The sequence below is a fragment of the Trichomonas vaginalis genome, chromosome V, assembly GCF_026262505.1.
Source record: "Trichomonas vaginalis G3 chromosome V, whole genome shotgun sequence".
Taxonomy (NCBI): Eukaryota; Parabasalia; order Trichomonadida; family Trichomonadidae; genus Trichomonas; species Trichomonas vaginalis.
Window position 1 is genome coordinate 6,025,339 of NC_067207.1, and position 18,230 is coordinate 6,043,568.

At 30.6% G+C, this 18,230-nt stretch overlaps 4 protein-coding genes across 4 annotated transcripts, besides 2 other annotated features; 1 reads left to right on the forward strand and 3 right to left on the reverse strand.

The window, feature by feature from the left end:
- Positions 1 to 221: 221 nt before the first annotated feature.
- Positions 222 to 2,180, reverse strand: TVAGG3_0286510 (nucleotide-diphospho-sugar transferases family; the record flags this gene model as incomplete). The annotated part of the gene is made up of 1 exon (XM_051229011.1): positions 294 to 1,253. One exon carries the CDS (start codon positions 1,251 to 1,253, stop codon positions 294 to 296), a length of 960 nt encoding a protein of 319 aa, XP_051098741.1.
- Positions 2,181 to 3,579: 1,399 nt separating this feature from the next.
- Positions 3,580 to 4,903, reverse strand: TVAGG3_0286520 (Rab-GTPase-TBC domain family; the record flags this gene model as incomplete). Its single annotated transcript, XM_051229012.1, has 1 exon — positions 3,848 to 4,600. One exon carries the CDS (start codon positions 4,598 to 4,600, stop codon positions 3,848 to 3,850), a length of 753 nt encoding a protein of 250 aa, XP_051098742.1.
- A 411-nt stretch (positions 4,904 to 5,314) lies between these two features.
- Positions 5,315 to 6,340, reverse strand: TVAGG3_0286530 (lipid transport; the record flags this gene model as incomplete). The annotated part of the gene is made up of 1 exon (XM_001295806.2): positions 5,315 to 6,340. One exon carries the CDS (start codon positions 6,338 to 6,340, stop codon positions 5,315 to 5,317), a length of 1,026 nt encoding a protein of 341 aa, XP_001295807.2.
- A 153-nt stretch (positions 6,341 to 6,493) lies between these two features.
- Positions 6,494 to 7,586: a mobile genetic element.
- A 311-nt stretch (positions 7,587 to 7,897) lies between these two features.
- Positions 7,898 to 8,935: a mobile genetic element.
- Positions 8,936 to 10,823: 1,888 nt separating this feature from the next.
- On the forward strand, positions 10,824 to 18,055 carry TVAGG3_0286560 (uncharacterized protein; the record flags this gene model as incomplete). Its single annotated transcript, XM_001299895.2, has 1 exon — positions 10,824 to 17,921. One exon carries the CDS (start codon positions 10,824 to 10,826, stop codon positions 17,919 to 17,921), a length of 7,098 nt encoding a protein of 2,365 aa, XP_001299896.1.
- Between the last annotated feature and the right edge of the window lie 175 nt (positions 18,056 to 18,230).

An 18,230-nucleotide genomic window follows, 5' to 3' on the forward strand; every position in this document is an offset into this window, starting at 1 on the left:
TAATTATTAATTCATATAGATTGTGCTAACATAATAGATTATATTTCAGGAGTAATTATGAAGTAAAGATAAAAAATGATTAGCACATTGATAATTTGTCATATGAATTTTCATTTGATTATGGAAATTTTAATATAAATATAGATTTGGCTCGAAAATGTTTGAGATTAGTGTGTATTAGAGGAATCTAATGGCACAAATTGTAAAAAAAATGTCACGTGAGTATAAAATAATGGAAAATTTATATATTTACAATATGAAAGAAACTTTATAAAAAATATAATAATAAAAATCTATCTGCATGATTGCCAAATCAATTCTCTCCATTCGAAAATGTTCATAGCTTGGTGTACAATTGCAGGGTACCAGCTGGTGTTGATCTGTTTAATGTAACCAAGCTTTGAATGCGTATATTTTTCTTTACTCCATAAAATCGAAGCGAGTTCTTTATTTCTAAACAACTTGATTCCGTGTGCTTCAATCATTCCTTCTTCAATGAGGAATTCATAAAATGTTTGGTCTTCGCATATATTATCTCCATTTCTATAGAACAGTGCATTCTCCATATACGAAATCTTCCACATTGTTTCCAAATCCGCTAAAATAAGTCCATTACATTTTACTTCCCTATCCATCCAATGTGGAACATTGAAATTCGGAGCTCTTTCTCGCCAATTACTAAGCACGTAGTTGATCCTGTATGTGTGGTTTTCGCCACTGTAATGCAATGTGTTCTTCGTCGAAAACGCTGGGAATGGATCACTTTGGAAAACAGTGTCAAAACCGTCCATGTAAAGTATTCTGTCAAATTTATCTTTGACGAGTGGCAAAAAGTCTTGCATGAATGGGAATCTGATACCTCTTTTCACATTTAAGTTGGCCTCCTTGTCAACTTTAGTTGTAACGACTGTTACACCACATCTTTGTATTTCCCATGGAATTGAAGTAGTTTCATCTGTAATTAAAAGAATCTTTGCTTGACAACCAGCCGTTCTGATGGTTCTAATGGGAACAACTGCTCTGTGTGCTTCGAATGTCGCAAATATAATGATAAGATCACGCTTTGACGAGTGAGTTTCAACAGGAAGTGGATTATGACATAATGGACAGTCAGAAAAGTCATAATCGGCACTAATTAGACGTGCAGCTGATCTGGCTACCATTATATTGTTGGGTCTGATAGATGAATACGGTGTAACTAAAGGAATAAATGTATCAAAAATATTTGTTTGGATTTTTGTGTCTGTATTCATAAGAGAAATGATGAGAAATACGGAATAAGCAACAGTAAGTACAATGGAACATACATTTCTTAATAATGGATAAAATTTCGTATCATCAGATTTATCTGAACTTTGTGTAGCAAAAAATACATCGTAACTGAAAGATATAGTATAAAACAATAAGCTGATTACCAAACCAATTTCTGAATATGCTAATGGAATTACCAAACCGAGATAAAATGTTATCAATGTTACAACCTCTTTGACGCGGCTATAATTGAATGCTACGAAGCATATTACAGGCAAAACACCTAATATTGGGTAAATCATGTATAATGAATATACCAAAAGGAAAGTAATCGATTTTTCTAAATTTTCGAGGTGAAAATCTGAAATTCTTGTAATGTAAATTAATAAAATAAACAATTTGGAATTTTCGGGTTGTATAAAACATAAGAAAAAGAGTAAGCAATTCAAAAATAAAACTTTGAAACTGGAATAACTTATGATTGAACAGATGATAACGACAAACAATGTAATAATAGAAGCATTCTTTTGTAAGAGAGGTGGTAATGATGTGACTTTTATTGGATTTGATTCATTTTCTGTTTCATAACTAATATTTATTTTAACTTTGTCATTTGAAGAGAAACCTCCATTGATTTTAAACCAACAATTTACTAGTTTGCCTTTATTTCGATATAACGAATAATTAAATATTGTCTTTCACGAGGCATTTTTAGTTCTTCTTTAATCTGAGGACCATCGATTTGTTCACTAAAGAATAATCTCTGAGATTGATTATTTATATTCAATTCTATCGAGAAGATGTCTATATTTGGAAATTTGATGAAGTTAATTTGTTGCGCATGCAACGAAGTAATCGAGTTTTTGGTGTCTATAGGAAGATTAATATCAAACTCCATATTCTTTTTTAGGTATAGCAAACAAAGAAACATCCTATGAACCTTAAAAAAGAATTAAAAAAAACTCAAAAAAAAAATTTTTTATGAACATTATCTCCACCCATAATGTACCTATATTCAGGACTTCAAAACAGTAAATTAAGCATAATTAGGAACTATTATACTACCTAATGCATATGAAGCTTATACGATCTCTTATATTTGATAATTTCCTATTAATTTCGGCGAAAAAAAAAACTATTTTCAATGTAAACTATTCGAAAATTGATAGGTATTCCTTTTGACATTCTCTCAATTTATATGTAAGGATTCCTTACTATGAGGGAACAAGAACAGTTATGAAGTATTCTTTCAAGAGGTAGTAGCAATATGATCTGGTGTAAAAAGAGAAATGAATAGTGTAAGAAAAGATACAAATTTACTTTATATTAATAAAAATTTGTAATGTCATTTAAATTTAGTTAGAGCATTGAGGTAATTTTAGTTCTTTTGTCAAAGATACTGAACCATATTCTCTAATTTATGGAAGAAAGCTTTAATAATTTTATCGAAATTATTTTTTGTAGCTTGTGTGAGGATATATACCGTAGTTCAATAATATTTCATGAGTGTGTGTCGAAGATTATGAATTTATAAACTTTAGATAAGTTAAGCAAAATATAATTGGAAAATAATAGAAATATGTTATAATTGAGTATATACATAATGCTATTTTTGAAATTCCTTAATGGGGAAGAAAGTAAATGAGATATTTTAATGCTTAATAGGTATTTTGGAATCACAAAATTGCAAGTAAATGTTAATGATAAATTTTGAATGCAGTGTTCGTAACATCTGATGATTTTTGGGATATGTAATGGCCATTGGGCCTCTTATTCGATAGAATTATGAAAATCATTTTATGAGAGGGATATGAGCCTGGGAATGACAAAAACTACCCCACGAGAAGCTCCCCTTACGATATTGCCATTTGTTAAATTTCCAAAAAAAATTTAAAATATAGAAAATTAGTTGAATTCTAACATTTTTGAAATATAAAAATTGATTTTTGAATTTTTTTTGGAAATTTTGTTATTGAAATCAATCTTTTACGATAATTGAGTTAAAATATATAGAAACAAGATAATTACTATGATAATATTTTATATAAATATATTAATTCACTCATTAAATTATTAATCAAACATGTTAAATCATTCTGAAATATGAAATCCACATCATTTATTCTTGAAAGCATAAAATTTCGTCATTACTTTAAAATGATGACTTTTGCCCTTATATTGATCATCAAAATCGGAATAACAATTTCAACAAATTAAAAAGGTGTATTTCCCCAAAACAATCATAGGGTTCGATTCGGATCTAAAATTTTGAAGTATTGAAATGAAATCTTGTTTTGGTTGGCATATATTGGATAATAATTTTTTAAATCATAAAGCAAGTTGTCATCAGATAGTAATATTTTCTTTTTCTCTTTAAAATAGCTATAAACAAAACATTTATTCAACAAGACAATGAGTTTCCTTGAAGAATTTCAAGGATTTGTTTTTCATCTGATACCAAAGAAGCCAGTGTAATAAATACTGCTATGTTTAATGGACCTAAGGTCATGCAAAGCTAGTTTGGTTCCAAAAATCCGATTATATAATATTTTTGAAAAAAAATTATTAAAAAAACAGAAAATCATAGTATAAACTCTTATTCGAAAAACACAAAATCGGAAGCGATCGAGTATCCATGGAATCTTGTAAGTTTTGGACAACATGCTTCACATAAAGTTTCTTTGATACTTTTCTGATGATGTAGCAATGCATTTGCATCTAAAATAAGCTTATCAACATCCCATTTCTGGTTGTGAAGTATAGATTCTAAGACATTCGGGCAATCATCTTCAATTTTTGCCTGATGAACATGAGCAAGGGTAAATGCGTTTATCATGTATTCATAACTTTCTAATCTACCGAAGATTTGATCCCATATTCGTAGAGTTTCTTCAAAAGAGTGTTCATCTGCAAATAATAACATTTCGAAACGAACTCCAAAGAAGAGGATCGAAGCATTGAAATCTGTAAGTAATTTGTATTTCTGATAGTCATAATTCATTAAAACCTTATCAAGCCTGTCAAAATGTTCCATTAATTTTTGTTGATCATCAAGGAGTTTTGTCATTGGAAGCAAGCTTATTGTATTACAAACGAGATGATATGTAATTGCTTCGCCGAATTCGATTGGCAAAGAGCCTTTTTGGCAAAAACTTAAAGCCATTGCAAAAAAGCTGTATGCGTACCGATCGAAACCTTGAGTATATTGAAGTTCAGGGTGTTCTCGCTCTAAAATAGCAAATATTCTTGATATTATTTCTAAAACGTCTATTTCTTTCGAAATTTCAGCTCCAATTGTAGGAGCCATCTCATTAAACCAACCGAGAGTCCTTGGAAAATCAACACTCATGATAGATTCGCTCTTTGTCGAAACAATTCGTAAAGCATTTTTGTAATCATCTTTGAAATAATATTTGAGAGAACTATAGTACATATCAACTGCAATTAATAGGCTTTCTGACCATTTTGGTCTTAATGGTGATATGATCTTTAAACAAATTAAGTAAGAAATTAATCTATCAACCATATTTTTGCCGTGATTATCAGTTAATAGGAACTTTCTCGCATCGTCATATGAAAATATCATTCCTTCACCTAAACGAAAAGCATCTGTAAGGATCACTTCAGATGGAAGTTGAAAATTCATTTTTTTGAATACTTTTGACACTTTTACGATCTCATTTATATCTTTTCTTACAAAATCTGAATTACCTTACCTTGGTTGAGGCTATCTGCTAAGAAATTATTCGCTGATGGCTGTGATAAAGATGTTTTACACGATCTAAAATTGAAAATTTCAAACCAAAAAGTCATTAACTTCAAAATTATGATAATAAAATATCCTTGCGAAGCTCAGCTTACATCAAAAGTGTTGTTACATAATACTGTTACAATTCAACTCAAATGAAAGTGTTTGCTACAAAAAATTTCAATATTCTATACTAATTTTTTATTAGAAATGATCTCTTGATACGAAAGTGCACTTCTCACATTAATTTAAAAAAAGATTTTGATCAATTTTGAATGAAAATTAAATAAATAGTGAAATTTTTAATAATATAACTTATTTCTTGACGCAAATTCTAAGTTTTTCTTCGCGTCTCTGAGCATCTTCAATAGTCTTCTTCATTAAGTCCGCATCATCCATTGGCTTTTTATCAATCAAATAAGCTCGATCGAATCTGAATCTCGAATCTGCTGGAAGGAGGTATTCATCAGCGATATCCTGGTGTGGCCTCTTTGCTCTGTCATTGTTAATATCCCAAATGACTTGGCCATCCAACGTGAGCTGCTTGCAGTAGTCTCCACGATAGACTTTTGTAAAATCGGTCTTTTTCTCCTTCTTTCCGCGAATCTTTTTAATTCCGCCGTAAATGTATGAGTAAGCAAATTCCGAAATTCCGAGCTTCTTGTCCTTCTTTGGTGCTAGACGAATGACAGACTTGAGTCCTTTTTCGAGGTTCTTAACAACAATCTTGCCAACAACGCGAATAAATCTGTCGCCATGTTGAAGGCCATGTACGTAAGTATTGGGGAATTCCCATTGATATTTGTCTTCATCAGGGAACACGCATTCGAAAATTCCATTTTGCTTAACTTCAAAATGATTCATTGAAGAGTCAACGACGAAATTGCACTGACCATGAACCTTCCAGGAACCATTCTTGCCAAAAAGCTCAAAGTTAGAGATAGGTGGGTGATGAGAGACTTGTTCTCCATATAAAATAGCACCAGATCCATAATTGCAAACATATGTCTCGCCTAAAACTGGATTCCATGGCTTCTTTGTCTGATGATAGAGATGAAGTGATGATACAATACTGATGGTGATGAGTTTGAGGCGCTCTTCTGGATCAGTTGCAGCGGCAGCTTTGTCAAGGTATTCGCCTGCAAGGAATGAAAAGAAATCTGCCATACGTTCAAGGAAGGAGCGTGGCTCAGAGTAGGAACATGGAACACTCATGTTGGAATAATCACATTTAAGTATATTCTTGGTAAATTGTTTCATAAGCTTCTTGTTTTCTACTCTTTCAGCTTCGATTTCTTCTTTTGTAAGAGGAATGACACCATCAACACACCAATTATTCAAGGCAATGTTTCTTTCTTGGGCATAATCATCATTATTGTAGGAAATAAGGTGTTTTTCAACGCCAGTGTATGATGTACTGAAAATATTCTTATCATTGATGGTTCCTAGGGGCTTGGCTTCGGAATTAACTGGTGGCTCGGCACGACTAATTAAGGGTCCACTGTAAAAATTGAAAGTCTCTCAAAATTGAGAGGCGATTTGCAAATAATCGTTATCGTCTTTTTTCGAAAATCCACTTTTCCTAGTGTTCTGATTAATATTTTGTGAATGTAACAATGAAGTATATGTTTTAATAAGATGATAATATATTCTATCACTTCAAATCACATAAAAATTGCAAAATCAGCGAGTTTTATAAGAACAGGATTTTTTCCTATTTTTTTTGCTTCTGGATGCGTGTTTTGAAAAATAGATATTTTCGAATTTTGATTTTATTATAAGTATGAATTTTATATTAGGAATTTTTTGACCTATTTCCAATCATTAATTCCTAAGTTTTTCTAGGAATTAAATTGAGAAGAAATTAGGAAATTCGCTTTAATGCCATTACATACTAATATTGTGATGCATGTAGTTTATATTTAAAGAGGCTAATGTCGGAATATCGTGCATTTTATAAAAAATTCAAAGAATTGACAATTGGATAGCACAAATTTAATTCTCCAGACAAAGTATTATTGCTTATATATTCAAAACATTATCCTTAGTTTTGAAATGTTGGCAAAAAATTTTCGTGTTATTTTTTGTGTTTCAGCATAAATTATGTATTTACTTATGAAAGATAAGCATTTTATTCATTATCATAAAGATATACCATAACAAATTGATAACATTTAAAAAAAAGTGTATTTTAGTGGGTATTATTCTGGCCAATGCCCATTTTTAAACGATTTAATATTGACCATATCAATAGCCGACTCAATGTAAAAATTTAGATATTATTTTTTTCATTATTCAAACTTTGATAAATTTTAGTATAATAAATGATTTTGTTTCGTGTATGATACAGAAATGAAAAGCTTAATTAATATCATTTTGCATTTTTTCAAGAATGTTAGAGTACATCTACATTAAAAAATCGGATTCGAATTGCGATACTGCATCAAATTGTTGCACATCTGATAAGGATCTCAAAAGAGTAAAGTTAATTTTTTTGTGTTTTTTTAAGTTTTGGGTCTTAGTAAAACACCATCTTGAGCAATATTTTTGGGATGACGATAGGCCTTATTTGGCCTTACAGTGGACCCTTAAGCTTGCCATTGATATGAATCATGAAATTTGTAAAGCATTCAATTTAAGATGCTTGAGAGGATTTCACAATGATTTTTTCACTTTTTCATACGCTATCCAAATTCAACTTACCAATGTTGTCTAATTAACTATAGTAATATTAATTTCATGTTTTGTCAATTGATCGATGGCATCATGAAAAAATCAGTTTTTAATGAAATCATTTGTAATACAATCCTGGAACTATATCAAATCTTTATCTTTGGATCCAACTTTTTATTTGTATTCAAAAACTTTTTATTTTTCGAGCACATGATGTTTATTTAAGGGTGCACCCGTATGTACGTTTATTTGAGAGGAGGAGGATTACCCTCTCAATTTTGAGGGATTCGTTAGTTTATTTTCTCGATGAATATGCAATAAAATTTGATTTTTACCTTATCAATATACTTCATATAATATACACATGTTCATGTAAAAACTTTTTTCCAAAATCCTCAGGAATTAAGGGATTTTTGAATTTTAAGAATTTTTTTCGAATTTTTTCGAAAAAAAATATTTTCAGAACAGCCTTAACGGCTAAGATTTAGGAACAATGTTAAGTATCAAAAAGAAAGGAGGTCTGATATAGACAACATATATCGTTGAAGGTTGAAAAATCTCTAATATTTGAGCCCAAAATTTCAAATTTTAATTTTTTGAAAAAAGAGGCCACCCGTATGTACGTTTATTTGAGAGGAGGGGATTATATTTTTGAAAGGGTGAAACATTATGAATATGTTAATTATATAATAATATGTATTATTATAAAAAAGAAAAAATAAAGCACGTTAAAATTTTTCTTTCTTGATTTTTTACAAAATCTACTTAGAATTATGCAAAATATGACTAAATAATTATAAATTTCAAGTTAAATTTTAATTTTGATAAATAATTTAAATTTCAAAATATCAAGTTCAGTTCGACTATGTATGTAGTAATTCCTCAATAAAGTGCCAAAACCCTATTAAAATATATGAACATTTTCAACATTTTAATGTTTTTATTTAAAAATTTGATGGAATATGAGCTTCAAACAATTATTATGTAAATAAAAATAATTAAAGATATGTGTTTATTCGTATTACAACCGTAGTAAGTCGATTCTTCCTTTCTTCTACTGAGGTTTGAATTTGATTTCGAATTGTAAAGAGATTCAAAGAGAAAATACTAGCGGATAAAAACTACCTCCATGAAAGGGTCATAATGGAATCAAGTTGGATTTTTTGATATTTTTTGCTTTTCGAGCCTAAATAGGTAGCCAAGATAATGCCTAAAAATAAGGTTCTAAATTCTGAAGTTTACATGATCCTCTCGTGTGCACCCTTAAGAATACATTATGAAAAATAATTTTATCTAAAAATGATTTTGGATTTTGGATGAGGAAATACGTTAGTAATACAAATTTTTGAGTGAATAAATTTTCAAAAATTTGCATTCATAATTGTTCCATTTTACGCTTGAGTACTTAAGAATCATATATTTTGAACGAGTTCAATTTAAACAGTATAACTTATGCGTATTACTTTTATTATACACAATTTTTATTTTGAAGATCAAATTATCTGAATTTGAATGGTAGAATTTCATTAAAAATACGAAAATCGTCATAAATGATAATTTTTTACTTCAAATTTCCTGGCCACATGGTTTGGATTTATGATTTGCATTCTATATCAAATCAATCTTAAATTTTTCAGCGACATTAAGTTATATGAGCCTTTGAGTTATATTATTTAATAAGTTTTCTAACTATTTTCTTTTTTGTATTCTATCCATTTGAGAATTTGTTTTCTAATTTCAAGATAAATAGAAAAATTAGTCAAGAAAGAGGAGGTTGTTAGGTAAGACTTGCCATTGATTTCGTTCTACAGTGAATCATAATAAAAATGATAATCAGTGAAATAACACTATAAATAATGGCTTAAAACAAGAAGGTAATAATGTATAATCTATTAGCAATATTTTTTCATATATGTAAATTAATTATTTCTGCCCAGAAGTCCTTACCGTGCAAAGAATCTGATGTAAACTTCTGAAAATTTTCTCTTATGAATTGTAAATTCTTTACAAATTTGGCGAATAAAATTGCTAGCCTTAACTAAAAGAATGATCGCTTTGATTGCTAACCTTTAATTTAGTAGAAGACATGAATACAGCACATTATTCTTGTAATCGTAAAATATAAAATGAAAGTCAAAATTGAGATATTTACATAACCTCAAGACTGACCTAATAGCTTTGAATTTTTTTCAATTCAAAAATGTATTGATGTCCTGACATTACTTATATTAAATGTACCCAAAGAAATAATACTAGGAAAAGAAATCAATTGTAATTAAACTTTTTTCATTATTCAAATAATTTTGGAATAAAAAATATTATTATGCTCATGAAATCATAATCGAAATATTCGTAAAATTTAATAGAGCCGATAAAAATCAATCTTATTTGAGAGGAATGTATGGTTTTTCATTTTATAATAAAATCAATAAGTACATAGGGAGACACTATATGTAATCAACTTAAAAGCTAAGTTTAATGATAAACTCTCAATTCCGAAAAAGATGAAAATATGCTTAAAATTATTCAGTAGTGAATATTTAAATCAACACAACGAATATTGTCAAATTCATTTCAATTGATAAAAACTTAATAAAACTGTTTAAGAGATTGTAATGAATTTTAATAACGATAATCAATAAAAAAATTGAATCGCATTTCAAAGTACCTTTCAAAACATCTTAATTTAAATTTGAAATAATTTATAAAACCTATAAAAATAATCCTTAAGATCAATTTGACGCTTCATCATAAAATTGGGGATCGATAAATTCAAATTTAACTTATAGAGTTTCAATTTTTTTATTTACATTTATGATTTACTTATTAACCCAATGAAATATAATTTATCTATTTTTTTTCTTTCTCAAAATCAAAAACATAACCAAAATATTTATTTTTATTATAAATCCGTTTTCCATTATTTATCATCTTAAAATCATGTGTTTACATTTTACATAAAATTCAATATATTCTCTCTCAATAAATTCACAATTTTCAAAATCATAATTTCAATTTTAATTCTGACTTTTAGATTATTTTCAATTTATAATTTATTTTATGCATTTTAAATATTTGACATTTGCTCACAAAATTCAAGAATTATTCAAATATTAATAGCTTATAAGTCCATTATTTTTAAGACAGCCTAATGCTTTCGTACTTCATTATCAGTGCAATTTCCAAATCACAATTATCATTAAGACCTGACAATGAGTTTGATTCTAAAGCTCCAGGCCTTTTTGATATCAAATATGTTTTTAATGATCAAGAAGTTCCATTTTCTTACAACAAAGAAGGAACACAGGTACAATTAAATGTGACAGGAGGCAAATCTTATCAACTTAAAAGAAACGATAATGGTCCTCATGAAGATATCGTTGTTACAACCAAGTTAGATAAACTCAATGATGATGTCGCTTCAATCAAATTTGTTGTTAAGAACACAGGTACTCAAAGTAAGACAATCAGCCTTGGAACATATACCAGATTTCAAATAAGAAATGAAGGAAATGTTAATGTCAAAAAATTAAACGGTAATCCAAGGTCTTTCTACATCTATTATCCTAATGCAAATACAGATTCCTGGAAGAAACTTATTTTTAGACTTTCAGATCCTCAAAAACTTGAATATCTTAGTCTTACACCAATTTATATTCCACCTCATAACTTTTTCTTTGGATCAATTGAATCGAGTGATGATAAATTTTTCCAGAAATTTGGTAATCCAGACAATTTCGACTCTTATGATGGATCAACTTCCATGGTTTCTCTTTCTTATTCTTGGGAAAATGTCACAATTGAACAAGGCGGCCTTGTTGTTTTAGGTATTCATTTCCTTTATCAATGGGAAAGTGAAGTTCAATTATTACCAGATAAATTAGTTTATTCATTTTCTTCTGAGGAAGATATATATGTTGGAAGTCAAATTGTTCTTCCAAAACAAGGTCAGACATATTCTCCTCAATATAGAACAGATAATGGTAATTCGATTGGTGATCAAAATAGCAATTCTTTTACCACATACAATGATGATATTCAAAGACGGGGATTTAAATCAATTCGAGCAAATCCAGGAAGACACAATTACCAACGTAGATTCTTTAATATTAATTCGTCAAGTATAGGAACTGGTGAAACTAATCATTCAGAAAAATCCAAATTAATTGTTCTGTCTAACATTAACAAAAACATTAAATATGATTCAACAAAGGATAGTATCACTTTCGAAGTTCAAGTTCACAGTAATTCAACAACATATGTATATTATATGATATTCAAAAATGAATTTAATATCATTAACTTCACTAGTAGATGCGATCTATCTACTAATTCTACTTCAGCTTCATTCAACAAAATTATTCCATTAACAAGCTTAGAAAGAGGAGAATACTACATTGTTGTTAAGGCTTTTAATGAATTTGGCTTGATTGCAGACAAACCATATAAATTTTCGACATTTAAGATTGGTGACAATACTAAAATTGAGTCATGGAATTTTGATAAACCAGTTTATGCAAACGGCGACGACATAATAATTACAGGCAAATTCGCAGATAAAGATCCAGACGAGATCCTCACATTTTTAGTTAGATTTGGAAATTCTGGAAAAGAATATAAATCTAACCAAGTTAATAGCTCAGAGACACACAATTTCACAATCACGGTTAGAGGTGGTCCAGAAATCACAGGAGATGATGTCCTTTGCACTTTAATTGCAAGAGATATTAATAATCGTGATGTCGCTACAGACACAAAGACTGTTCATATTTCTAACCCCCCAATATTAATAGCTACACCTAGAAACACCGGTTTAGTATTCGATTTTAATACGACATTAGTTTTTGATCTCACCATTTCTGACGATGATTCTAGAGGAGATATCAAGTGGTATTTTGATAATGATAACGATACTATATATTCAAAGCAGTACAGTGTTGATAATCGTCTTTTCACAGATCCTCTCACAGTTAAATTATCAGACTATAATATTGTATATAAAAGCCAGAAATACAAACTTATAATTTACGCCGTAGATTATAACAACATCACATCTAATAAAGTCCCATTCTCCTTCAATATTCTTAGCAAGCCAGTAATCAAAAACATCGAATTGAACCAACGTGGTGTACCTAATGAACAAAAAATTCTCAAAGTTCTTTTTGATGATTATGATACTGATAAGACCTTACATCTTTATGCTGGTTATGGCTCACAAACCGATCACCTCTATGCTACGCCTTCAAACGGCCAAGTGAATCAGACATTTAAGACAATATTTAAATTCCCACCTCAGTTCAAGGGCAATGTTAACTTCTTCTTATCAAGCAGAAGTGATCTCCAAACAGTAGCATCTTCTTCAAATACTGATTCAGACCCATGGGTTCTTGAAATCATTAGTACAGATATTCCTGAAGTTTCAGCACAATGGCCAGAATTGGACATTTATGAAACAGGAGAATCTATTAATTTCAACCTCACAGTTACAGACGATAACTCTGGCAGTATCAAATATACAATCACAGGTAATGGTTATAATCGTAATATTGAAGCAAATCCAAATAGATATGAATTTTCCAGTTTCGGTTCAAATTCAAAAACATTTCCAGTTACCATCCCTATTCCAACTGATTGCAAATATCATACAGTTTCTAGTGGTTATTATCTTTATGTTCAGTGCACAGATGATTACAATGCTTCATCAAGTCGTTTATCATATCAATTCCATATTAAGAACAAAATTGTTCTCAATAAAGCGACAGTTGTTCCTAATTTAATTCGTCCAGATGTAAATAAGCAAGTTAATATCACAGCTTATTTCAAGAATGTTGATGAAAAAAGAAATATCTTTTTGTGGACAAAATTTGGAGATAATGCTCCATCTCTATTAACATCAGTTTCAAAAGTTGGTGAAAATGAAATGATTTCATCTGTTACAAACGTTCCTGTTGATTCAGGACTTAATTATCCAGTTTCTGTTTGGCTTGCAGATGATTACGATCAATCCAGAGCTACAAGGAATGGAAAAACAACTGTAATTACCGTTGATATCAATATTACAAAAGCCCCATCTATGACATCCCCATGCATTCCTAGAATTGCTTACGGAAAAGATGATAGAATCAAGATTTCATTAGAAGTTATAGACGACACAAATGGTATGATTGAATTCAAGATTGATAACGAAGTTATCGATCAGCAATTATATTACAACACCACAAATGGAGTTGCTAAACTTTCAACAGAAATTGATATTCCAGCCAAGTATAAGGTATTTGGAAATCATTCAATTTCATACTATCCTGTTGATGAATTTGGACTTAGACCAACAACAAACGATAGTATTACGAAGTGCCCATTCATCTATAAGAACAAGCCATTATTACAGAAACTCAAATTGAACAAGACTGTTGCAGATGATGACGATCCAATTACTGTATCTGGCAATCTTGTCGATTATGATTCAGGCAAAAAACTCTTCATATATCAAAAGCTTGGCTCATATGATCCAATTGTTCTTGGAGAGATTGTATCCCAAGGAGGATCTTCTCAAAATTTCACATATACAATCCAAAAATTGAAAGGAGTTCCATCAGGCCAGACATCAATTGAAATTTATGCATCTGATTCTAATGTAACGATTGATGCATCAAAACTTGACAGACAAGCAGTTTCTGATCCTTTCCCTCTTTCAATTTATATGGCAAATGATCCAGAATTAGTCGTTCTTTTCCCTGAAGAAACAGTATATGGTACATCAGATAAAATCGAAATCAAAGTTAATATCACAGCAGATATCCAGGGAACAGTTTATCTCTATGATAACTTTGATGATGCAGACTTCGATAACACTTATAATGCTGTCGATCATATATCATATAATCATTCATGTATTGTCACATTAACATATCAAACTAGCACTGATTCATATGAAAATCAGACACTGTATATTAAGGCAATTGGAAATAACGATACAAAATCCGAACTCTATTCTAAGAGTTTTACAATTAGAGAGGCACCTCAATTAAATAAGATTCAACTTACAAAGGATGCATTTTCACCAGGAGATACCATTACAGCTACATATTATTTTCAGATTAAACAAGGTGGTTATTTCTATATATGTGAAACGATCTATCTATGTGCAAAGATTGGAAATAACATTCTAGTCAGTGATGCAATTAATTTATATTCATATGGTGTTTACTTATCGAACTCTTTTGATATCAAACTCAACCTCTCCCAGAAAACAGGGCCTACAACCCTTACTTTTTGGGTTCAAAATACACCAAATGTTGTCTATCCACCTGAGAAAAATTCTAAGTCAGCAACAATTACAAAGAATATCATTATCACAAAGGTCCCTAATGTCGATTTCAACTATCCTCAAGAGCAATATTACGGATACGATGATACATTCCAATGCAACGCAGTGATTAAAGATGATACAAGAGGTTACATTTTACTTAAAGTCGATGATAATGTCATTAAGAATGAAACATATACAAGCAATGAGCTGCTAACGACAAAATCTTTCACTTTCAATATTCCTAAAACAGTGAAATACAGAAATAAGCGAACTCATGTCCAGCCTTATGGTTACACATACTCTAATGAATTCACTGTTACAATGTCGGTTGTTGATGAATATGGAATGACTAAGCAAAAATCACAAACATTCAAGTTTGTTAACAAGCCAAAGGTCACTGCAATTTCTGTAACTAAGGACCTAATATTACAAGATAAATATTCCATTTCTGTTAGAATCAATTACACAGATGTAGACAATGGAAAATATTTGTATTTCTGGTTATACTTTGATGATGTTAAATACTCAACATCTGGCTCTGTCACCAGCTCTGGAAAATCCGCTTCCGATGAATTCACATTTGATATTCCAAGTAACAAGAAAGTTGGACTTCACACAATTAGCGTTAAAGCTGCTGATATAAGTAGTACATACTATACATCGAATAGGAATTCATTTTCAAATATTGAAAGTATCCCAATTCGTGTTACTTTCAGACCATCAATCAAATTAGATCGAATATCTAACAATTTCATATCTAAAGGTCAGAATCTTAGACTTACAGGTTCTCTCAGTTTTGATACAACAACATACTGCAATATTGTCGTTTCATTCGGATCAGTCCAAGCTCCGTCAACAATGCTCGATAAGTCATCTCTCATTAATGGCAAATATGACATCACAGTTACAGTTCCTGATGGTTTGAAATTCGGAATAACAACAATGAAAGTCAGTGCTATTGACGGAAACTCAATTAAATCTTTGAATTCTGGTTCTAGGTCATTTACATACAAGAACAAGCCAAAGATCCATGACTTCTCCATGTCAGCAGATTATTTGACAACAGGGGGAAAGGCTTCTTTCAAACTCTTGCTTGATGACATCGATGATGGAAAGAATATCTTCGTTTGGATGCAAATTGGGGATGGGTATCCATTATGTGGTTATATGGATGTGTCTAATGGTAAAGATAATCAATTACTTAAGTTCTCTGAAACAATTTATACAGCATATTCCGGGCCCACCAATGTTCTATTTTATGTTACAGATACATCTGATCCATATTATGAAAATCCCGATGGATTAAGTTTTTCCAATGTACTTTCTCAGAAGATCGTATTCTCATATTCTCCATTCTTCCAAGTTACATATCCATCTGATTTATATTACCATACAAATGAACTTATCCCAATTTCGTATACATGCGAAGATGAAGGGGATGTCACAATTTACGTTACCATCAACGGTTTATCTATCGACTCAATGAAAGAAATAATCTCTCCAAATAATAGAAAGATATCTGGAACAAAGAACATCAATTTGACAGCTGATATCTTCAAATACGGAAACAATACATTCAATATGTATGTCGTTAATAAGTATGGATTCAAATCTCATGATCAATCAATCAATATCAGAATAATCAACCCACCAGTTTTAGATTCTATTCACATTTCAAAGAATTACGCATTACAAGGCGATATCATCGAATTTGATGGTACATTCACAGATCTTGATCAGACAAAAGACCTTTACTTCTATGTACAACTTGGAGAAAAGGCTGTAGAACAAAGTTCATGGAATGTTTTATCAACAGGTGAAAAGGGACAAAAATTCAGTTTTGGTCTCAAGATTAATAATACAGAACCAATTGGCAAGAAGAAGATCAAAGTTTGGATCAGTTCCAACAATGATCCAAAAATTGTTTACAATGCAGTTCATTTAAACTCTAAGGTACACGAGTTCGATTTCGAGGTTACTTATACACCAATCATTTCACTACAACCATTAGTTAAGTCAGCCTACAATGATGGAGAAAATATCTCACTAAGAGGTTCTGTAACAGCTAACTCCAACATTTTCATGAAATTCAAGATAGATAATATCGAACTTAACGTTACAAAAGAGATCCAAGTTACAGAAAATCCACAAGAATTCGAAGTCAAGTTACAGATCCCAGAGAATTTCAGGTATGGAAAGCATAATCTCAACGCTTACGCTGTTGATGCAAACGGATTATCAACTGGATTGACACACATCGAGTTCAACATCCAGAATCCACCAAGAATCCTCAGTATCTCTCTTGAGAGCGACTCCGTAACAGCAGGCGGAAAAGCCAAAGTTGTTGGAACTATCCGAGATCCAGATCACGGAAACAGGATCACATTCTTAGCAGGCATCGATCTTGAAACAAAGACTAAAGTTTATGAAATCCTTTCAGATTCTTCTGTCCAAGCATTTGCATTCGAGATTAATATCACATCAAATATTGAACTTGGCGATCATGATCTCGAGGTCATCGCAAGAGATCCAGACAACCTCGAATCAACTCCAGCACAATTAACATTCACTGTTGTTAAAGGAAATAGTGGCAATGGTGGTGATGGCGATTCAAGCAATGCCAATTCTAAAAGCGCAAATAAAAAGAAGAAAGCTACAAATGCGGGCTTAATCGCAGGCATTGTTATTGTTGGCCTTGTATTGGTTGTTCTACTCGTTCTTCTTGTTGTTCTTTTAATTAAGAAGAGTGGCGGCAACAATGCTCATGATTCAGATTCAGAAACAGAAAATGAGGATCTTGAAGAAAGTGAGACTCAAATTGCAACCTCAATTCCAATGGAAGAGGCAACACGCGACAACCCATTATTCTCCGCCTCTGAAGTAGCTAATGATAATAACCCATTCTCAGATGAGTTTGAGGAACAAGATCATGTTGATTAAGATGCAAAATTTTTATCAATAAATTTCGGAATTTTAATCAAATATTTCTTTTTTATATAAAACATTTTTATGTCCATAAAAGATATAGTAATTCATAAATATTCGACTATTAAACATTGATGTTGATATTTGTGAAATTTTATTTTTAAATTCTAGAAATTTTTAATGATTGTTCTAATTATTATAATAAATTGATGAAAAGCAGTTCAATTTCCTTCTTAATTTCCAGAAACAGAATTAGAGGTTCCCCATTATCATAAAACGGTTATATCGATCATAGCTTTGAATTTTTGAATAGTTTACATCAAA